The sequence below is a fragment of the Camelus bactrianus genome, chromosome 10 (genome assembly GCF_048773025.1).
Source record: "Camelus bactrianus isolate YW-2024 breed Bactrian camel chromosome 10, ASM4877302v1, whole genome shotgun sequence".
In the NCBI taxonomy this organism is placed as follows: Eukaryota; Metazoa; Chordata; class Mammalia; order Artiodactyla; family Camelidae; genus Camelus; species Camelus bactrianus.
This window is the reverse complement of record NC_133548.1, coordinates 2540299-2563228: the sequence shown is the minus strand read 5'-3', so window position 1 is coordinate 2563228 and position 22930 is coordinate 2540299. Positions and strand designations below refer to the sequence as shown.

Genomic DNA, 22930 nt, shown 5'->3' with positions numbered 1-22930 from the left:
TGGTCTGGACCTGCACCTGCAGCACCTCCCAGGGACGCCTGAATGAAAAATGACGATCTCTGCCAGGGCAGCAACATCTAAAGAGAGCTGTCAGGAGTATCTGCGGGTTGAGGTGAGCAAACCCCGGAAGCGGGTCCCCTCCCCAGGGCTGGGATTCAGATCTCGTTGGGAGGGCCCCTGGATGGCGGCAGAGTTCTCTGGGTTGGCTGAGCTGAGTCCATGAAAGAACCAGAAGCCCCGTCCTCATGCGGCATCCCTCAGCGCCCCCTACGGACAAACGTAACGTGGTGCACCTGCAAGGAACGTTTGAAGGACGCAGCTCGCCACCGCCGAGCCGGGAGGAAGGGGGCATCCGGAGCTGAGAGGCGGTAGATTGATAGGCAGCACACCTTACATGTCCACTTCCACTTTATTTAACAAGAATAAGGGCAGAACTGACCACGGGGGCTGGAAGATGTCCCATTCAGTGTCAGACACCAGTCTGTCTGGGTAGCAGAATGGCTCAGGCCCCCAGTATGGAGAAGAGACGGCGTCATCGATGGGCAAGCCAGATCATCAAAGGTTGACAGGTCATCCTCCCGTGTTCAGAACACTGCACAGAGAAAACTGGCCACTTCTGCTGGTGAGAAGGCAGCTGGTGTTCACCCTGGGAATCCCCCTCAAGGTGAGTGCTGGGCTGTCCCCATTTCACAGATGAGGACACTGAGGCTCCTGGCAGGTGGAGCTGAGCTCCTGCCCCGGCAGGCCCGACAGCAGTGCTCCGCACTGCCCCTCGGGGGCCCTCCCAGGGCGGCCCTTCAGAATATTCCGGGCAGTAGGCGGTAGGGCACGGCAGCGGTGTAGCGCTCCCAGTCCCGGCCGTACTTGTTGGCACAGCGGTGCTCGTCGCGCAGGCAGCGGTGTGTCAGCAGGATGGTCATGTAGATGATGTAGAAATAGGGCAGGAGGTGGCCACCGCCGCAGGCCAGGCAGTAGGCCAGGCTGCCCATCAGGTCGCCCGTGTAGTTGAAGTGGCGGGCCACGCCCCAGAAGCCGGACACCAGCAGCTTGCTGTGGTGCTTCTGCCCGTCGGCCGACGTGTACGCACACTCGATGACCTTGGGCTTGCGGCCCCAGATCAGGCAGCGCCCGTCCGTGCGGCGGAACAGGTCCTTCTGATGGTTGGCCATGCGGAAGACGTAGTAGCCCGCCAGGCCCAGCAGCAGGACGCCCAGGGCGTAGGGGGTGGACAGCTGCACAGGGTGGTAGACCAGATACAGACCCTGCAGGGCGAGAAGGGGGCGGTCAGGCGTGGCTTGTTCAGGGAGTGAGCTGGACCATGGGCTTGAGAACACGGCCCGTGTTCAAAGCCCAGCTGTGTCCCAGACCAGCTGCCCACTCGTGCCCGGCCTCGGTTTCCTCTCCTGGAAATAGAAGAACCTGCCTTGACCAGATGCTGTGGGGATCAAAGAAGTACAAATGTGCAATACACAAATGTACGTGTCTACCCACTTAGCTGCCCTCCTGTCTGTCTAGCTACATGTGCATGCACACACAAACACGCACACACATCACATACCATGTAAATACAAAACACACAACATTAAAGATATTATTTGAATATAATATTACGATGGTTAATTTTATGTGTTGCCTTGGTTTGGCCTTTGGACCCAGATATTTGGTCAAACATTAATCTAGTTGTTATGAAGGTATTTTTCAGGTGTGATGAACATTTCCAATCAGACTGAGTGACGCACATCACCCTCCAAGATGTAGGTGGGCCTCGTCTAATCAGTTGACAGTCTTAAGAATAAAAGAATCCCTGAAACAAGAGTGGATTCCACAAGTAGATGGCCTTCATGCCCGGCTGCAACGTCACTCCTCCCCAGACCTCCAGCCTGCCCAATGCCCTGAAGATTCTCAACTTGGCAGGACCACAGCCATGTAATCATCTACACATGCAAGTGTGAACCACGACCCATTGTTACTGGTTTGCACGCCTGGAAAATGGAGATCACAGAATCAGGGAGGCAGTGGGTCTGCAAGCAGCCAAGTAGAGAAATGGAACCAGAAGGTCCAGCGTGGGGACCAGAGCCCAGGGCCCTTGCTTCTCAAACCTCCTCGCTCTGTGACTTTCCCAGATCTCTTGCTCTGGGACACCACTGTTACCGCCTACAGGACTGGCTGTACCCGGTCGCCACCTCACCCACGGGCTGCCGGGACGGCCGCCTGAGCCTCTCAGCCTTGGCTCTCCCCAGTCTCACACGACCTGTTCAGGCGGGCCACCCAGCTCGCTGCTAACTACGAGAGTGCCCTGGAACAAGTCCTTCCCCCGTCCCCACGCCTTGCTACTCAGGAAATGAGCGCGTGGCATCTGGCCAGACCTCCTAAGCAGTCACCACCCTACATGGGGGCCATATTCCACCCAGAGGAAAGAGGGCCGCTCTCTGTGAGCTGGGAGGGGTGCGGGGGGCTCAAGGATGAGGCCTTTCCTCTGTCCCCCATGAGTATCAGAACCCCCTGGGCAGCTCGGCGTGGCACACAGCACAGGGTGGGGGGTGTGCAGGAACGAAGCAGCCCAGCCTGCCTTGAGTCATCACGCAGGCGCACCTCACGCCTTTGTCCAGCCCTAACCGAGTTGCCGTCCAGCCTGATTTTCAGAGATGCTCAGGGAGGTGCTCAAGGCCTCCTCCCTGCACTGGTCGCCCTACAGAGACGCACACCCAGGTCCCCCGGGCTCCCCAGGCCGGATCCCACTCCTCCATGATGCATGCTAAGGCTGTCCTGGGGGCCCGGGCTGATTCGCTGCTCCCGGGGCTTCTCCCACAGCCCGAGCCCTCCCTCCCCACCCTCCTTTCACCCAGAACGGTCCCCTCCCCCACGCCCCCGACTGCTCAACTGGCGCTGGCCTTGGTTCGATTCTCCAGCCTCCAGTCTGGTGAGGTTTCCTGCCACCTCCACATCCTGTGTCCCAGCCACCGTGAACTGTCTCATGCCTTAAACATCCTCCTCTGCTCCCAGCGTGCCCCACCCGACCCCGCCATAACATAGTCCCCACCAGGAAGATGCTGCACATGCCGGTCTGGAATGTGCTCACCCCACACTCATCATCTTGCTCTCAGCCGGGCTGTGGTTGCCCTGAGATGCTCTGGCGGAGCCCCCAACTGCAGGCTGGGGGCCCCTCCTCTGCCCTCACCTAGGGGTCAGCACCCCACTGCCCATCGCGCACCCCCTCCCCGCACTGGGCTGCAGCATCACGGCCTTTCCCACCAGCCATGAGCTCCGAGAGGGCAGGCCCACCCACCCGCATCTCCTCCACTCTGCCAATGCCACCTGGATACTCAAAGTATTTAAGGGAAAAATGAAGGTATGAAAGGAGCCTCTTACCCTTTCAGCATTGATCTGAATACATATGAACAGAAACACCGCCCTCCATCCACCCAGTTCTCCCAAATCATTCCTGCTGACCAGAATTCCCCTCTGTGCCATCTGCTCTCAGCGTTATGGGCTCAGTTGTGTCCCCCAAATTCATATGATTCATAAGGTGACTGGATCTGGAGATAGTGTCTTTAAAGAGGTGATCAAAGTAAAAGTAAAATTAGGTGGGGCCTAATCCCGTAGGACTGGTGTCCTTGCGAGACGAGGAGATCAGGACACAGACACACACAGAGGGACGACCATGTGAGGACACGGGGAGGGCCATCTCCACGCCCAGGAGCGAGGCCCCAGGAGGAGCTGGCCCCGCCCACACCTGGACCTCGGATTCCAGGGTTAGGAGACAGTGAACCCCGCGGTTTGAGCCGCCCAGGCTGCAGGATGCGTCACAGCCACCTGCGCTGACTCAGACGCTACGCCTTCCCTTCTTCTTAGAGACAGGGGAGGAGTCTCCCTTCTCCAAGTTCCGGTGCCTCCCGAGGACAGACACCTGTGGGAGGAGCAGGCTCAGCACGTGTCAGCCGTGTCTGCTCGGAGGGCAGCCCCGCGCTGTCTGGGGGCCCGACGGCCGAGTGCCCTGCGGGGCTGGGCACGCCCCCGGGGGCTCACCTGCAGCGTGTACAGGTACGGCAGCCAGACGCAGTCCCCCCAGCCCAGGTACCACCCAAAGTGGTCGTGGCAGATGTCAATCGTTTTCAGGTACCAGGTTTCGTTCCAGAAGAAGTCCAGCACATAGATGGCCTGCAAAACAGGAGTGGCCGTGTACTGACCACAGGCAAGGGGGAGGGGGACCCAGGGAAAACCAGCTTCCAGTGGGGGGGCGGGTACTGGGGTGTTCCTGAGTTCCTCTGGTGACCTGCACCCCTGGCTGTTCTGCTTTTCCCACTGGGCCTGGGACACCAAGTAGGAGAGATGGGAGGAAGGGAGTCCTTATCACTGAGAGTCTGGAGTCTGAGATGACACAGATGCCCACGGCTGTGAAACTCTGGAGCAGAGAGATTGCTCAGGACAGAAAGGCTCAGGATGTGGTCCTTCCAGAGATGTCAGAGCCATGTGGCCAGGGCCAGTGACACACCTGAGCCAGTAACAGGCATCCCCCAGAAAAGAGGCCGAGGGCCATGCGACTCCCCAGGGCCAAGGCAACACCCGGCAGGCAAGAACCCGACTCCTTCACTTCACGCTCACTCGGGGCTCCTCTGAGATACGTGGGAAGGGGGCCCTTCTACAAGTGGTAGATGACAGTCTTTTGAAAACGATGTGGCTGGATGTGGGTGGACGGGATCCCCCAGTGCCCAGCGAGCGCCAGAGCTTCCACCCTCTTTGGCCACCGACAGTCCACCTGCAGGACGTTGACCAAGACCATGGAGTTGGTCACGTGGCCGTGGAGCTCCCGCTGCTTGGCGGCGAAGGACAGGTTGATGAGGGTCCAGGCGACAATCCCGGGGCGCCCATTGAAGAAGAGCTTGAAGTCAAACCACTTCCCAACTCGGGGGTTAAACTCGATGCCCATCATGTAGTTGTAGAAGAAGTTGCCTGTGAATTTGCTTAAAAACACAAATAACAGGTGCCTTGAGTTCGCAAGCACATCTCACAAGTGGCCGACTTTGCTGGCGTGGATACAGGCACTCAGCCTGGCCCAGGGACCGCAGGCCCCAGTGAGACGAGCTGGGGAAGGCCTGGCGTGAGCTGCAGAGAGGAAGCGGGCAGAGGCCGTGTCCACCTCCCCGCCTCCCCGCCGCCTCGGTGCTTCCCTCTGCATTCAGCTCTGTTCCAGGGCAGGTGGGGAGATGGCACCTGTGCTCGACTTCCTTGGGCTGGTGCCCAGGTTTCTCCCGCCCTCCTCTGGGCTCCCTCAAGGCACAGCACAGGTGAGCAATCCAGCTGGCTTGACTGAACCGAGATTTTGTTCTGAAGAACTCACAGGGCATTCGGGCCTCCCGTGGGCAAGGGAAGTTACAAATTATGCCAAGATAGAGTGAAAAAAAGGCCCTGTGCTCAGAGCCAGGCGCCTGGCTCCAGGGCCTACATCCATTCCTTGCTAGGTGAGTTTCTTATCATTTTGTTGCCCTGGTTACATGACGCCCAGCTAGAGAATCAACTAGGATTACCCAAGAGGAGACACAGGAGTTTCCATGTTAATTAGAAAAACACATTTTTGTGTCCATTCCTCTCAGTTAGGACAAGTAGAAAGAAGCAGAATGTGCAGGGTCTACAACAGGTGATGAGATTGTAAAGCAGTGAAAATGCTTTCCATGAGCCACAGAAGGCCAGCCTCCTGATTTCATAATTACACAAGCTCAAAGCACCATCATTCAAACACATGTCCTAAGAAATGTCTCACAGTTAAAGGAAACACACTTTGCTTTCATTTGGACCCAAAACTAAAATGCAGGCATCCCAAGAGCAAGAATTTTGTTCACACCTAAAGCCCCACTGCCTACACCTGTCTTCAGGAGGAAGCCAATAAATGTACCTTGATGAGTGGAGGGAGGGAGAGAGACAGGAGGGGAGGGAGGGGGACAGGCGGGGAGGGAGGGGGGAGAGGGAAATGGATGGACGGATGGACGGACAGGCTAGCTGGATGGACTGGATGGGTGGATGGATGGGTAGATGACTAGGTGGATGGGTAGGTAGGTAGACGGATGGGTAGGTATGGGCTGGGTGGATGAATGATGAAGAGCTGGATACATGGATTGATGATGAGATGGCTGGATAGATGGACGGATGGATGGATGGACAGGTGGATGGTTGATGACCATCCAGCCCCAGACTCTGTGAGAATGGGCACCAACCAGGAGGGCCCTCCCTGGGAAGCTGCTACATGAAAACCACTGAGATGTGAGATAAGGCTCCTCACTAAGGCTGTTCCGGGCCACACTGATATCCCAGAGACAGAGATAATGGGCTGCCCTTGTCCCCGGCCAGAAGTTGCCTTTCCTGCCCTCCTGCTCCACTGACAGCCCTACAAGGGATAGCTCGGCCACCAAGGAAGCACTTGGCCATCTTCAACGGCCTTTTCTCGAGGGGGGAGAAGCCACCCAGACATTTAGGAAGGATGTTCCCCAGAGCCCACCGAGTTCTGCTAAGCTCCCCGACAAGGACCCCCAGCCCTCAGGTAACGCCAGCCCATGGTAACAGAAAACAGCAGCCAGTCTCCCTCGTGGGCTCAAGCCGCCCCCGAGGACCTACCAGTCTCGGGCATCGGTGGGGAAGAAGTAGCCCTTGATCATGGCGAAGGTGGAGACGGCGTAGCCGAGGATGTTGGCGCACCAGAGCAGCGGGATCCAGTTGTCGAAGATGACGGTAGGTGAGAACCAGGACAGCAGGTGGGAGTTGGCAAACCAGAGGAGGTGTGTGATCAGCCACGCCTGCAGGCCGTTGATTTCATACTTGTTGACGACGCCTGCGGAGGGAGGAAAAGTGGAAACGTTTCCCTGGAGGTAACAGCATCTGGTCTGGCCCGACTGCCTCTCTGGGCCCCGGCAGCTAGGGTCCTTGTCTCAGGCCCCCAGACCCCGTCCCGAGGGCTGGTCAGCTGCTGCATTTCAAGCCCCGGGTCAACATGCCAGGAGCACAGCTCACACTCCTAGTCCGGGGACTAATGGCTCCGGCTCGCCCAGTCCTTGGAAGGGGGAGAGGGCGCAGACGGTCCGGAACTGACCCGAGGCTGAGTACCTGGCCAGCTGTGTGCCGCAGGGCGGGGCTGAGCTACAGCGAAGCCAGGGTGCCCTGCGGTACCGGGCGGGGAGCGCAGCAGCCCCCCCGGGACGGGAGCTCTCGGGGGCTGGGGCGGGGTGGGAGGGCTCCATGAGGGGTCTTGGGGACTGTGGGGAATGAATGGACCAAGCAGCTCCAAGGCCCCTAAGAAGACGCACAGCCCCTGACGCACTGGTGGGCTGGAAGCGACGGCGCGGGGAGAGGCTCCGTGAGCCCAGTTACCCCAACAGCGCGGGCGGGGACGCCCGCATCCCCTCTTACGCGTTGTTTTTGTTTTCTTTTGGCCTCTGCATGTGTTCTCTCGGTACAGACTTGTTTTTTAATTGAAGTACCGTTGACTTGCAACGCCATCTCCTCTTACTGAGAATGGGTTCTGCCACCTCGCGTCTGGGACGGTCCCGGAAAACCCTTCTATACAATTAAGTCCCAAAGGAAAATCAAGATGGTCCCGGTGGAAATTCTAGAGCACAGTTTGTATTTTGTCCGTGAGCCACGGTCCTTGGGATGGAAGCCGCACAGGGGCGGCTGGGCTCCGGGAGATGAAGGGACAGGCCTGGCCAGCGTCGGGAGTGAGGCAGGGAGGCCAAGGGCGGGGCTCAAGGTTACCTGCGGGGGTCACGGCGCCCTCCTGAACGCCGCCCACGTAGCCCGGCAGAACCTTATGGCAGAAGTCAGGAAGCATCGTGTACAGGAGCACCTGAAACACAGAGGTTTGAAGCTCGACGACTGGTGAGCTGGAGGGCCTGGCTGTGCTCCGACACGGCCCCGCTTTATGGAGAGGGCAGATGCGGAGGCCATGTACGAAGGTGAGAAACCCTGAATGTGGCTGGTTATTCCTCCCAGGAGAGTTTATAGCTCTGGGGGCTCTGACTCCACCTTGAAGGGAGTCCTGAACAGGGAACTCGTTACTATGCAAGAGTACGACGCGGCCCCCCTGCAGGGCCCAGTCACTCCCCTCAGGAGAAGCCTGGTCCCTCCCATTCGTTTTGGGGCCATTTTAAAAGTTGTGGTGTAACTCACACGCCATGCAATTCAGCCTTTTAAAGGGCACGATTCCAGTGTTCAGCGCATTCGCAAGGTTGTGCAACCATCCCCACAGTCTGATTCCAGAACATTCTCATCACCCCCAAAGCCCCCAAGGAAGCCCCATGCCCACCAGGGCCCCTCCCCGCCAGCCCCTGACAACCACGAGCCCCCTTTCTGCCCCTGTGGCCTTGCCCACCCTGGACTTCCACACAGGACTCGTCGTTTTGTTACGGACTCCTTTCCCTGAGCGCCATGTCCCCAAGGTCCACCCGTGTCAGAGATTCATTCCTTTTTGTGGCCAAGTCATATTCCACCGTGTGGATGGACCACATCTCACGCATCCGTTCCCCTGTCGATGGACATCTGGGTTATTTCCACTCTGGGGCTGCTGTGACTGGTGTTGCTCTGAACCACTTTTTACCCAAAGGGACCAAGAGACCTGAAATGCGAGCGAATCTGAAGCCTCACGGCTCGGATCACGCAGAAGAAACAGCTGAGAGTGGCCAGAGCCTTCCTCCGGGGCAGGGAGACCCAGGGGCAGGGATGGGGCCTCCTCCGGGCACCGTTTCCCTGGAGACGTCCTGGGAATAAACACCAGCGCCTATTCGCCAGGGTCACGGTGCAGACAGCCTTCTGGTGAACTGCCGATGGGAAGTCAGTGGGGTCACAGCAGAGCCAAGGCCATCCTGGGCCAGGCCTGTGAGGCCGCCTGCTGGGGACACAGCCCTGGCCTTGCTGAGTGGTGGCCCTTTGAGACTGGGTGCTCCTCCCCACAGGCTACCCTAAGAGAGCCCCCCGTTGTGCATGGGCCCCTCTGGCAGGCTGCATCCTCACGCCCTCCCACCTGCTCCCTGCTCTCAGCCTGTCCCTGCAGGGCTGGGCACATCCCTGGACCGCAGGGGGCATCAGCAGAAGGCAGGTGGGACACCGAGATGCCCCCAGGTGCCCTCGATCTGAAGTCCCAGCCAAGTCCATCAGGCTGCAGGTGGCGCCCCCTGGGCCCCAGGAACAAGGAAACCAGCCTGAGTCAGGGCTCCACCCCAGGACAGGGCCCAGGACCACCCCAGCGGGAGGGGATGCTCAGCATGTGCCGAACCACCTGACCGCGGTGGCCGGGAGGGCTGACCTGGAACGTGACCCATGCGGCGTAGAGCCGGGCCGCCCGCTTGGTCACGGGTGGCGTCTTGGCCCAGATGTCGGAAAGCTGAGCCCGCCCAGTGACAACGTCCAGCACGGGGTCAGTCAGGGAGCAGCTGTACTGGTCACAGGCCATGATGAAGTAGTACACGATGAAGGGGGCGCAGAGCAGCAGGAAGATGACACTCGCCAAGGAGAACCAGTCCACCTCCCTGCGGGGCAGACGGTGACGGTCACGCGGGGCCACCCCTCACCGGCCCTTGGACCTCACACACACGATGCTCTGCTCTGCTCCACGTGCGAACCAGCCAGCGCCTCACGAGAGAGGGCTCTCGACTCCCCATGCACAGGACCCCTGCCTGGAGGGCCCATCACAAGCACGCTCTACAGCGAGCAGTCTGAAGGCCGACTGGCCCATGGGCACCCCCAGGAAGCCCAGGGCCCAGAACACGAACGCACGTGGCTGGAGGCATCCCCATCGCTCTATGGCCCAACAGCCATCACCACAATGTGCCACACACGGAGGATGGTGGAAGTCAGTTTGCAGTCTTTTTTTTTTTTTTTTAGCATTTTTATAAATTTATTTATTTTAAGAATTAACAACTGAAATGACATCAGTGATCAATCACTATGCTCCCCCTACTGCTGGGGGTGAAAAAAAAAAAAAACACCCTCTACATCGTTGAGTCCCAAAGGGAGATCAAGACATTATCATTACTGTCAGGTGCCCATTAGCCAGAAAAAGGCTGTTGGCCCCGTGGTACAGACACGGACACGTTCAATGAACCAGTGCAAATAAAATCTTTCTAATTCCTTCCTTTCTGAAGTGGGAACCTCCTTACCTTTCATTCGTCTTGCCCTTAGAATTTTTTTTAAAATAGTTTCATGAAATCCCAAAGGCTGGCAACTCTCACTGAGACCCCATTTTGTCTTCCAGCTGGGAAAACAGCTGAGAACCTTACCAGGCACGGCCCCACTGTCCTTGGGTTGCAGCCCTGCCATTGGTCAGGCTGCCGGGACTCTTGGTTTGGGGAGCGCTGGGCTGGGATTTTGCAGCCATGGGGCCTGAGGGAAGGAGACAGCCGTTCAGATCATCCCATGAAGAGCAGACCTCACATCTCCCTGTGGCGCCTGCTGCGGTTCCCGGGCCCCGCGGGGCCGGCCTCCTTCATTCTCCTCCCCTCTACCTCGTCCTCCGTAGCAGATGCCAGGCAGGGGAGAGGTCACTCACCTTAGACTCTCACTCCTGGAACTGCAACACCCTCCCACCTGGCCCTGCTTCTGCTCTTGCTTGTCTTAATTCAGTTCTCAAAGGGCGGCAGAACATCCTTCTCATCATGTGAACCGGGACATCTGTGGCTCAGAACCCTCTCACAGTTTGCTCCTGCCTCCCTTCCCCCCTGACCCCCGCTATGTCCCCTCTGCTCCAGGCACACAAAGGTCTCTACTGATCCTTGAATATGGTTCCTCTTGTTCACAATACCTGCTACTTCTCTGGTTAAAACACACTTTCAGATCCCCTAATTCAGATCTCATGTAAAAGGTCCTGTCTTCAGTAGGACTTTTCATTTTCCTTGGAGTTAATGGTTGCCTCACTTTTTCTGTTTGCTAAGATTCCTATGCATCTATCACTATCTTTTTTTCTGAATGCTCTGAAAAGAGCTGTCATGCATATTGATAACTTTTCTACACACTCCAACACAACAAAATTTATCATTTGCAGTCTTCCCTCCTCCCAAGGCCGTTCATCCTGCACCATCATACAAGCCAAACAGCCAGTCCACGCTGCCTGCACCCCAGGTGCCCCGCCAAGGCAACTCGACCCGTTACTGTTTTCCTAATAACTATTCTCACCATGTAGAATTCTTCCATTTGTTTGAGTGTGCGCTTATTGTCTGTCTCCCCTGCGTTAGATTCCCCAAGGGCAGGAATCACGTCCCGTACTCATCACTCCACTACCAGGGTCTAGAACCTATGTCTGGTTCGTATGGGGCATTCAATAAATAATCACTCAAAAAAGGGGAGTGGGAGCTCTGCTTGTCTGAGTTCTTCAGCTGCTCTAAATGGTTATAACACGGCGCAAGCAGTGACAGCCCTACGTCCAGAACAAGTCAAAATTGTGAAGTTTCAAAACAACAGGGATAAAAAGATGATCTTAAAAGCTTTCAGAGAAAAGCCGGGATGAAGGGTCATGCTAGCAGCATGGTGGATTCCAGAAAACAAGGATGGGAAACTTTAAAAATTCTTAGGGAAACTTTTTCCAGCCTACAATTCTACTCCCAGGTTAACTATTATTCAGAGAAGAAACAAAATCCAAGAAAGCTGCTAAAGCAATGCCCAGTGAAAGGATGAGGGGCAGTCCCACGATGGCAGCTGTGCGGCGGGCTGGACAGTAAGCAGTCCATCTGGGTATGGGATGAATGGCTACGGCGGGGGCAGGAAGACATGGAAATAGCATTGTTGTGTTAGAATGTGTAGAAAAACTATTGATATGTATGACAGCTCTGTTAGAACCTGCAGGAAAAATATTAGTGATATATGCATAGAACTATTACCATATGGAAAATGTGAGGCAATCATTAACTCCAGGAAAAAACTGAAAAGTCATACAAGGTGAAAAAAACCCCATAACTATAGTACATTACTTGACTTAAGAGTAAATAACAATAACTTTGACAGAATTATGTAAACTCTAGTTACTGACTGACTGCTAGATGTATAGAAGAAAATGTGTAAAGTTGAGAGCAGTAAAAGCCAATTATTTAGAAATAAGCAGGCAAAATAATACAAAAGTAGTTAAAAGAATGAAAAATAATTGCTTTGGGAGGTAAGACTATGGGATGAGGTAGGGAACTGCTTATTTTGTTTATAAGCTTTTCTTTAGTTTTAGTCTTTTTTTTTAAATTAAAGTACAGTCAGTTACAATGTATCAATTTCTGGTACACAGCATAATGTTCCAGTCATACATGTGCATACATATATATTCCTTTTCACTATAGGTTACTAGAAGGTATTGAATATAGTTCCCTGTGCTATACAAAAGAAATTCATTTTTTATCTATTTTATATGTAGTAGTTAATATTTGTAAATCTCGATATACAAGCTTTTTAACACCGACTTTTATTTTAAATGTGAGTATAAATTACCTTAATACAAATGTACCTTCGTTTAAAAAATTTCGAACAAGTTTCTACTGTATAGCACAGGGAACTAGATTCAATATCCTGTAGTAACGTATAATGAAAAAGAATATGAAAATGAATATATGCACGTATATGTCTGACTGAAGCACTATGCTGTACACCAGAAATTGATACAATGTAAACTGACTGTACTTCAATTAAATAAACAAATAAATAAAATTTTTGTTGTAAAAAGCCATTTCAATAATCAAAGATGTTTTCATTTGCAGCGTGGGAACTGTAGCTGCATCACTTCATTTGATGCACACAGGTTAGTTCATGGACCATCGTGATGTACAAGGCAGGTTGAGAGTTCTTTACGGGCAGGGATGCCCATTTACAGCCCCAAAACAGACTCTAGAGCCTGGTGCCTGACAGTTACTCTGCTCTAACTTGCTGGGAAATCGCAAAAGAGCCAGAAATGTACAGGCTGAGAGAATGCTGCCAAAAGGAACGATACAGTTCATTCAGCTAGCAGTCACCTCTCTGTCACAAGCACTGAATTTTTAATACATCTGTAAGTAGCATCCTTGGTCGTCGATGGCTGAAAACAGGGGAGAGGGTAGTGTTTCGGCTGTAATGTTTTTTTCTTTTCCCGAGAATCAGGCAGGAATTGACACAGAGAACTGATGTGCCAGCTGCCTTTGCTGACAAGTCCCTGCCTTGGCCCACGAGCAGCAGTGCTGAGATGTGCTTACCTCCGGCGGGTTTCACAGCCTGATGCAGGTTTGAATTCTTGAGCAGCCCGGCCTCCCTTTCAAATCTCTAGCCTGATACTTCCCAAGGCCGGCTTGATCCTTTCCGACCTGCTGAACCAAGTCCTGCAGGAGACACGAAGATGATGAAGATGGTCAGGGAGGGGAAGAGAGGTAAGGACCCAGGTGACATTTATTCAAGGCACATCACTGGAACCAAGCGAGGATGGCAAGCTCAGTGCCCAGGGGTTCAAAAGCAGGAGAGGCCCCTTGGGGCAGGGACGCCCTGTGACAAGGCAGCCTCGTCACCCGGCTTCTTCGCCAGGTACGCACAGCAGCTGCCAAACAGCGAGTGCTTATTGACGCTGGGTGCGGCTCGTGGAGGTCTCCGTGGCGGGGCTGCCTGGGAGGTGAGCCTTAGCAGGGCAGGTGCAGAACTGATGAGCAGTGACGAACAAAGGTGGCTTCTTTGCAGACTCACACCGAGCAGCGCAGGTGCCTCTGAAATGTCTCTACAGGCTGCCTGTGCCATCAGCCCAGGTCAAGACAACAAGAGCCTGCACCTTCTAGCAGCCAGCGAGGCCCCAGGAACACGGGGCGGCACTGACAGTCACCTGGGCTCGGAGCCTGGCTCTCTGCTGGACCCAGTGACCTTCCAGGGTGTCCGGGAGCAGAACCCCACTACGTGAGGTTTTGCAGCTGTTGTTCAAGCTGGATAAAGGAGGTTTAGTGGCCACACCTGGGGAGAAAGCGGAGCCAGGGACGTGGGTGGGGCTTTCTGGCACTGGGCCAGCTCCCTGGACGGGGTTTTGAGTTCCAGAGGCCAAAGACAAAGAGACATTGCTTCTTAGGGTTTGGGATGATACCGTCCAAACACCTGGTGTTAAGCTCTCATTTCAAAGGACGTTCATCTGGAATCAGCAGCCAGCTGTGTGACACGGCCACCAGCACATCGGCCACCAGCACAGCCGCCGGGCGAGGACCGAGGCCCTGCAGCCCGCGAAGGGCCCTCGTTCAGAGAGACACTAACCTAGTGACTGAGAGCTGGAGTGAGCCCGCTCCCGTACCCTGTGCCCAAATTCCCGTTCCTGTGCTTCAAATTCACCAGTAAAGAGTGAACCGATGAAGCCCTGGACACCTAACGCCCTCATAAAGGTGGCGCCCCAAGCCCACACTCCGGCTGCGCGGCCCTGGGCGGGCTGTGGAGCCACAGGCCCTGTGAGTAATACATCTCATTTCTCAGTGTTCCCTGATGGTTTTTGCTGAAGGCGTCCTGCAACTGTAATTAAGAACAGCCAGGGCCGGTCTGGCCACTCCACGGGCCCTCCCCGGGGGAGGTGTCTGTGGGGCTCCCCACTGTCATGCAGGCCGGCGGGTGCCTCGGGCGTCCCTAGCCGAGAACGTCACCATTGACAACCTGGGACCCACACACCAGATGGCTTAAGCCCCGTGGCAGATTTTTTCGGCATCTTGAGGGTTTGGTACTTGGAGATGCACTAGAGGCCTGGGACCGTGGCAGGGGTGGGATGAGTGAACGCCCAGGACGCCCAGACGTCACCGTCAAGGCAGCAAGTTCTCAGCAGGGCAGGTCCTGTCGCCCACACGTCCTCGCTTGGAACTCAAACCATGTGCCCTTAAGCAGCCATTCACACCCACGAGACCAGTTTCCTCCTCAGCAAAGTAACCTGCTGTGTCTAGTAAATGAGGTCCAGGGGCTGGTCCTGGGGCCGAGTGCTCAGAGCCCCACCCGACCCTCACCAGAGCTCACGGAGGAGTCAGCTGCTGCCAACGCCGCCATCGGCACCACCCGGGCCCCGGGAAGGCTCGGCTGGGCTCACGCGGGACGTCGGGGCGAAGTTTAGATGGGGGGGTGCAACTGCAATGGCCACACCCGGGGTGCTGTTACCCCCTGCACAACTAACCACCCCTCAACCTAGAGGCTGAAAACAAGTATTTCATCCTCTGTCATTGTTTCTGCAGCCCGGGAACCGGGGGAGACCGGTGAGGGAGTGATGGCCGAAGCCGTGGGGAGCCGCTGCAGGTCCTGCGGTCCATCCGTGTGGGCTTCCTTGTGGCACAGTGGCCTCAGGGCCGGAGGAGGAGCACGAATTGCCGTTTCTGATCTGGCCCGGGAAGGCATGCGTCACCACCCCCACCAAGTTCTATTGGTTACACTGAGTCACAAGCTCACCTCCTTTCACGGGGAGGGTCCGACTCAACGGGGGAGGGGTAAGACAGGAGAACATGAGATGCTGGAGCCATCATTGGATGATGCGACCTGTCCTGGGTAGCGACAACGTGAGTATCCGCCGAGTCCCCAGTACCCGGGACCTCAGGGTTCTCACCCCGACTCGGGCAAGCTGGCAGCATCAGGCCCATTTTACACACGAGGAGGCTGAGGGGAGGCAGAGCAAGCTGCGAACACAGACCTGCGGGACGGAGCTGGGTCTGTGCTAACCCCACCCTCTGTGACGTGCTCGGGAGGCTGCGACGATGCTCGCAGCTGCCCTGAGTGCTGGGCAGGCACGCTTCCAGTACACGCAGAGGAGCACAGCGTTGGAACGTATTGGAACAGCAGGTCTGTTTTGGAGATGTGTTAGTCCAAGGACTGGTAGAGACTGAAAAATATGGACATGCCCCAACTTGGGACTTTAGATGAAAAGGAATGATACAGACTCAGAACCAGTGAGGGGGGCACAGCTGCTCTCTGGTGGGAGGGTGGTTCCAGGGGCCAGGTGGATCTACACGGTGACCCAGCAACTACCTGGAGGAATTCAGCCTGGACATACACAGACGGCTGTGAACACACCCCGTTGTAAGAAATCCCATTCTAGTTTGCTGTAAATACTTGGCGACATACTGGAAACAATGAAATTCTACCAATAAGGAGATCAGAGAAGTGACAACACTTGTCCGGTGGGAAGAGCTTCAGACAAGAAAAAAATCCCCCGGTGTGTCACAGCACACATAGGCAAGCTGCAAGGCGGTCTGTCATTAAAAAGCTATGCAGAAAGCCATATACCCAAACCCTCAACAGTACTGGACGTGCACGTGGGTTTTCCCCCCTTTCCCTAATTTTTCTAGGATACATGCACTTGCATAATAAAAATAATTTAACAACAACAAAGAGGGCTGATTTTTGACAGCTTTTGTCCTAAGATCCACAATTCTGGGAACATCTGTGGCTCTCACCAGGGTCAGGGAGGTCATCTGTTCTCAAGGCTCGGTAAGACTGATTTGGGGGGTGATCCTGGGTTTACATACATCTTTCTACACCCCCCACCCAGCCCTCTGCAGCCGGCGTGATCACTGCTTCAACTGGCACATGCAATTCACAAGCCTCAACTGTCAAAAGCAGGGGCTGCTCCAGAGACACGCAGAGAGCTCTAGCCTGGCTCACCTGGAGCGGGTTGAGGTCCCGGCTGGGGCACGGCAGACCCGCTCCTGGGCGCATTTCTGAGGCCTCCAGCGATAGGCATGTGCCCTGGGTGGAAGATGTCCAGAAAAGCTGCCCTTGACTTCTGAAGGGTAAACTGCAGCTCTGACTGCAGTGACAGGGATTGTTTCTTGACAGTTACAAAACACATGCTCACCCTAACACAATCACTGTCACACAAGTTTAACAGTACAAGTGCCCCCAGCTCGGCCCCAGGCGCCACCGGACTTCGCTGTGTGTCCTCCAGACTGTCTCACGCGCTGCTTACTGGGGAGTACATGCCCACTCTCCCTCTCTTTCTTCCCAAAATTGGTTTGCAGCCAAATTCTTTTGCAACTCCATTTCTTCACTTTATCTGATCTTAATAGGAGCTTCCTACTATGTAAATCTACTGCATAAATAGGCCACTGTTTTTCTTTTTAAGCAGAACTTAGATAAAAGGATTTTCTGAGAAGTACTCCAAGAATTAATGGTGCTTGGTTGTTTCTGAGTTTTCACCGTGCAGACCATCCCAGTTTTTCGGTGGAGAGTGTCCTGCAGGTAAGATGACTCCAAACCCCTGCAGACCTGCTCCTGCCGCCTTCCTGGGGTCCTTCAAGGAGCCCAGGGCTGCTCACCCAACACCTGCCCCCTGTGACCCCAAGCTTCTCAGCTCCCTCACCCCCGCCATTCACATATTTGAGACAACAAACAGGACTCTTCAAAATTCTATCCAAAAGGAATGCTGAATGACACTCAGAAAGAGATCATTCTCTGTTCCCACCAAGAGCGTGCAAAAGTGTCCTTTCACTCCCCTGCACAGCCCCTGGTGTCACGTCTTAAATCTGGACGCTGGGTGCCAGATGCCAGGCAGACCACCTGGCCCCTTCCTCAGCTCTGGGCAGAAAGTCACAGCTGAGAGTGCAAACTTTTAGGCAAAAGAAACCAGGCGGTCAGTGTGGAATTCTTGCCCTCTGGTCAAACCTGACCATGAGCGTGTCTTCCAACAGGGTCTGGGAGAGTGTGAAAGTCTGAGGTGATGTTCTGCCCCAACTCCTGGGCCCCTAAATGCAGGCGTTGGCAGTGGGGTGCTCCCCCCCAAACCAAAGCCATGTCACCAGTATCTCAGAACCCTGGCTCTGCTGCTCTCTACGTACAGGGCTCTCTCCACATCGCTTCACCTCTCAGGAGCCTCAGTCCCCTCATCTGTGAAATGGGGGTGATGCCTGGTGTGCAGGTTGTTCTGAGAGTTAAGGCTGAAGCGCCCAGCACAGTGCGGGACCCTCAGGAAACCCAATGAGTGACGCGTCTCACACACTACTTCTGATAAAAACGGCTTCTCATTTCTAGCCTCCTCTCCTTTCTTTACCTTTTGTCAGAAGTCTCACCAGAGCAATTCCTACCCGTAAACACCTTTCTTCATAAAATTATAGAATGTCCACAAAAGAGGCAATATATCATTATGTAGCTAAAGACGGAAGGTTGGAAAAGAAAAACGACGCGTGTGATCTTTTGTGAGCATTCTGAGCTGCTTCCTGAGCTTCAACCCCCCCCCCCCCACCCTAATTAATTTACTCCTGGTTAGCAGTTCCGTCTCCTTCTACCTGCCCTTACCTTCTCGGCGAGCAAATACGGATTATCCGTGTTTCCTCAACAGGAAACCACATCCGCTCGCTCCGGCGGGGGACCCCAGGAAGGAGCGCGCCAGTCCGGCGCAGGAAGCGCTCACGCCGCTCCGCCCCGGCCCCCGCGGGGCTCCCGACCACCGGGGGGCGGGCGATCCCAAGGGCCGGCTTCGGGGGGCCAGTCGGCGCCGCCACGCCTCCGGCCGCTGCTCACCTGCGCGCCCGCACCCCCTGCCCACCTGCGCGCGCATCTCCTCCCCGCCAGAGCACCGGCACCCCTCCGCGCACATCCCGCCCCGGCCTGCGCGCCCCCTCTGCCCGCACCCACCAGCGCATGCCCCGCACCTGCCCTCCCCGCCGACTTACCTGAGCGTCCGGCTCCTCACCCGGCCGAGCCGCGCGGTCCAAGCCTGCCACCGCCCCGCCCCCAGGCTGGCGTGTCGCGACAGACGACCAATCGGAGGCGGGTCCTGTGAGACCCGGCGCCCCCGAGCCCCGCGATTGGCCGAGGCGCCGCGCCCCACCCCCTGAGCTGACTCCGGGCCACCGAGCTGGCCACTCGGCTGCCGCCGGGCCGAGATTGACGGCCGAGGCCCCGCCCCGCCCAAGGCCTCTCGGCGGGGGCGTGGCCCGGGGACCCCGGAGCAAGGCCCAAGCTCGGGGCTCAGCCAGATCAGCGGTCGTGGGCAGGCTGCTGAGCTGCCCAGCGTCACTTTCTCCTTCTGCCATAGGGGCTTCAAAGGCGCGCAGAAAACACTAAGGCTCTGGTGTCCAGGTGCTGGGTGCACAGAGACCCACAAGATGAACAAAATCTCTGGTCTTGGGGCACCGTTGAGGGTGGGACCGTAATTAATAAACAATCAAGCAGCCACATAGGGCGTCAGGTGGTGAAAGGTGGTGTGCAGAAGACTAAAGCAGAGTACGTGGGCAGCAGTTTTATTTAAGGGTGTCAGGGAGGGCTCTCTGCTGGGGGACCGTCACAGTGGGCTTCCCCCGGAAGGGAGGGGGAGATGGAGTTTAGGGTGGGATCACTCGGGCAGAGCTGGGAGGGGAGGGGGTCGCAGGTTGGACAGCGGGAGAAGTTGAGTGAGGACGCAGGCCTATCAGCATAGGTCAGCCGCATGGGGCGACCCGCAGTAAGAGGGTCGCTCCGAGTGGTCCTGCTGGGCAGCAGTGGAAGACATTTTACCATATTGAGGTAGGGAGAGTCCTTCTGGCTTATACATGATTTAACTTCAACTTTAGACTAACCAGAACAGCCTGTTTGTGGCCTATTTTAATGCCTTGCACATCTGCTTTAACCATTGAGGAAAAAAATGCACTTAAAAAATCAAAATGGGGGAGGGTATAGCTCAGTGGTAGAGCGCATACCTAGCATGCACAAGGTCCTGGGTTCAATCCCCAGTACCTCTGTTAAAATAAATAAATAAAAACCTAATTACCTCCCCCCTAGAAAAAGAATTTAAAAATTTTTTATGTGAAATTGTTAAAAAAAATGTGAAATTGTAAAAATAATAAAAAAAAAAAGTCAAAAAATCAAAATGGAGTAAATATGGTTCAGAGATTCAGAAGGGACCAGGGTGGCCCCTGTGGACACAGTGTCAGGCATGTTCCTGTATTACTGAGAACTTGAATTTTCTGGACTGTCAGTCTCAAGGACACCACCAGCTAGTCCCAGGGCAGTATCTGTTAGCTGCCAGTTGCAACCTTTGTCTCAAGGTCTCCCCTTATAACTATGCAATCATTTTGGACCCCAACCAGCTCTTGCTTAACAAGCACTCGTACTTCTTGCCAACTGCACTTGCAATTCTTGACAGACAGCTATTGTGATTTTAAGGGCTTTGCCTTTATTTAGAATCCCCATGACTCTAGTGGAACACAATTCAAGAATCTGTGTCTCCTGGGCTATAATCCTCAGTTTGGCTCAAATAAAACTCTTTTCGATTCCTATTACAGGTTGGTTTACTGATTATTTCTGTTGACAGCAGGAATGGCCAAGCCGTATACGCCCATCTCCCTCAGTCATGGTACACAGGCCACCCTTGGGCTGGGCAGCTGTGCAAACCAGGCAGCCCCTGGTGGGGTGAGCAGCTGAAGGTGTCTACGGAGCCCCCACTTCCAACATCTGGGGTGTCACCTTACCAGCAGAGGAATCTGGATAGACATCTCTGTGTCCCTCCCAGAGACATTTTTTTCCCCTGCTGTTCTTCATTATGAAAATGTCAAATGTACAAACCAGTTGAGTGAACAGTAAAGTGAACACCCATTTCCCTAAATTCAGCAGCTGTCAACAGTTTGTCATATTTAATTTCTCTCTCTTGTATGTGTGTATCCCCTCTTTTTTTTTTTTTCCTAAACCACTAATGAGCTGCAGATGATACCTCCCTCCTGAATGCTTCAGTATCCATCTTCTAAAAACAAGGACATTCTCCTATGTTACCAGACAAAATGACCACCCTCTGGAAATTTAACATCCATTTGATGCCATTGCCTAATATATTGTCCATATTCAGCTTCCTCTAATCGTCCCAATAAAACCTCAGGGTCCAGTTGGGGAACCACACCATACACTTAGCTATCATGGCTCCTCACTCTTCTTTAATCTAGAGCACGGCTTCAGCAGTGCTTTCTACTTGTTTTTAATTGAAGTACAGTCAGTTACAATGTGTCAATTTCTGGTGTCCAGCACAATGTCCTGGCCATGCATATACATACATATATTCATTTTCATATCCTTTTTCATTAAAGATTATTACAAGATATTGAACATAATTCCCTTCTATTTTGTTTTATTGTATCTTTTTGGCCTGTGACAATTTTGAAGAGTCAAGGCCAGCTTTTTGCCAGTGTCTCTCGATTTGGACTTGACTGTGTTCCTCGCCTTTGCATTTAGGATATGCATTTTGGAGAACGATAATACATTCCATAGATACTGTGTCTTCGTGGATCACATTGGGAAGCAGCACAATATCACCCTGTCCCATCACTGATGGCAAGTTTCATCATGTGGTGCAGGTGGTTTCTGCCAGAAGACTTCCTTTTCCCTTTCATGATTAATGAGTAATCTGTAGAGTGAGGTTCTGAGACTATGTAAATACCCTGCTCTCAAATAACCTTTCATCCAGTCATCTATCATTTAATGACTCTTGCCTGAATCAGATCTCTTGATGCAAAAGAATAATTTTATAATTTAATCAGGCTTTCAATATTTATGAGTTGGCATTTCTCTGTAAATAATTGCCCTCTCTAATTTATGGGCATGGATTAATAGATGTTGTTGTTGTTCACTGAGTTATGATCCTGTACTGTCATTAACTTTCTTTTTAAGTCATTATCTTTTAGATACCCAAATTGTCCTCTGCTTGGCCAGTGGGAACTCCTTCAAATGGATTCCTTTTTTTTTTTTTTTTTCACATAACATGTTCCCATCATTTTTTGAGAACTTCCTTATTTTCTGCTACAACCAGATGTTGGAGGTCCTTCCCCAGCGGAGGCCTAGAACCAGCCATTGTTGCCAGATGTTTGAGCAAAAAGAGAACTGACAGATTTCTGGTGATGAAACTTGCCCCCAGAGTGTTGAAGTGAGGATTAACTGAATTAACAGATACACATTTTTGTGCTTTTCTGAAATTTCCAAATTGTCTTCATATGTCTATGAGCAAGTTTTACTTTAAAAACAAAAAACAGGGGGGAAGGTGTAACTCAATGGTAGAATGCGTACTTAGCATGCACAGGGTCCTGGGTTCAATCTCCAGTACCTCCAACAACAAAATAATAATAAATAAAGTTAATTACCTCTTGCCCCCCCCCATTTTTTAAAAGAATGAAAAATAATAATAAATAAAAGAAAAATATTTTTTAAAAAACAGTTAACAGATTTCCTTGAAATGTGAAAACGTGTATGTGTGACAGGCAGCATTGCACACCAGGGGGAAAGGACGGCCTGTTCCACCCACGGTGGTCTGCCCGCTACTTTACTCATGGGGGGAACGAGAAGTCCCACCCTGACGGAACTGAGGAGTGAAATGTGGAGAGAAAACCTGAAAAGCTGCTAATAGTGAATACGTTCCAACGCTTCTGGGAGGGAATTGGGCAATAGTAAAGCTGCACTTGCGCATGTCCTAAGGTAGGCAAGCCCAGGTTGGTGTAGCCCCTGGAGGAACTGGCGACTGTAGGCGTAGAGAAACTATAAGTGGTCTCAAGGGAGACGCCTATTGGGCTGAAAGTAGCAGTGCGCGCGTGCAAGCGCGTGTGTGCTGGCACAGCGCTGCAATAACTTAAGTTCCTGTCGGTTAAGAACAGATAAAGTGTGCTTTATTCTCGCAACGGAGTACCAAACTGCAAAAGTAACGAGAAGAATACAACTAATATTACAGGTTGCGGGGCGGGTGGTGCTGAGGACAAGTTGCAGAAGCGCATTAAGCTGCAGTTTACGGGGAGGTGCGGAATAAAAGAGAGGGGTGGAGGCAGCCGCGCAGGCCTGCACTTTCAACTGTGCTCCAGGACCTGGAGACCGTCCCACCTGCTTGGGTCAGCTTTGGGGCGGAACGGGCGGGGAGCGCGCTGGTGGGCCCTCCGCGGACACGAGCTGCCGGCGAGCCTCTCTCCTGCGCAGGCGCGGCCGTGAGCTCCGCGGCCTGGGGCGGGGCGACCGGGGAGGGGCGGGGCGACCCCGGGCGGGACCTGACGCCGCGGCTCTGCTAGCCTATCCCACC

The 22930-nt window shown here is 54.0% G+C and overlaps 1 protein-coding gene across 3 annotated transcripts; it reads right to left on the bottom strand.

The window, feature by feature from the left end:
• Nucleotides 1–390: 390 nt before the first annotated feature.
• DHCR7 (7-dehydrocholesterol reductase) lies at nucleotides 391–18682 on the bottom strand. 3 transcript variants are annotated; one of them, XM_074371516.1, is made up of 9 exons: nucleotides 18582–18682; nucleotides 13179–13301; nucleotides 10260–10362; nucleotides 9287–9509; nucleotides 7741–7831; nucleotides 6607–6820; nucleotides 4757–4961; nucleotides 4027–4158; nucleotides 391–1262 (listed from the first exon to the last, which is right to left on the bottom strand). In XM_074371516.1, exons 3-9 carry the CDS (start codon nucleotides 10355–10357, stop codon nucleotides 798–800), a joined length of 1428 nt encoding a protein of 475 aa, XP_074227617.1. In that variant the 5' UTR covers nucleotides 10358–10362; nucleotides 13179–13301; nucleotides 18582–18682; the 3' UTR covers nucleotides 391–797. The 3 variants fall into 3 exon arrangements, with proteins under 3 accessions (XP_074227617.1, XP_074227616.1, XP_074227618.1); XM_074371515.1 differs by lacking the exon at nucleotides 18582–18682 and adding an exon at nucleotides 13790–15315; XM_074371517.1 differs by lacking the exons at nucleotides 9287–9509; nucleotides 10260–10362; nucleotides 13179–13301; nucleotides 18582–18682 and adding an exon at nucleotides 8357–8410.
• Nucleotides 18683–22930: the final 4248 nt, after the last annotated feature.

Coding starts and splice junctions, on each gene's coding strand:
- DHCR7 (XM_074371516.1), bottom strand. CDS start 10,357: ATGGCTGCAAAATCCCAGCCCAGCGCTCCCCAAACCAAGAGTCCCGGC. Junction 7,832..9,286: donor CCGCATGGGTCACGTTCCAG/GTCAGCCCTCCC, acceptor TCTGTGTTTCAG/GTGCTCCTGTACACGATGCT. Junction 4,159..4,756: donor TCTTGGTCAACGTCCTGCAG/GTGGACTGTCGG, acceptor CCTGTTTTGCAG/GCCATCTATGTGCTGGACTT.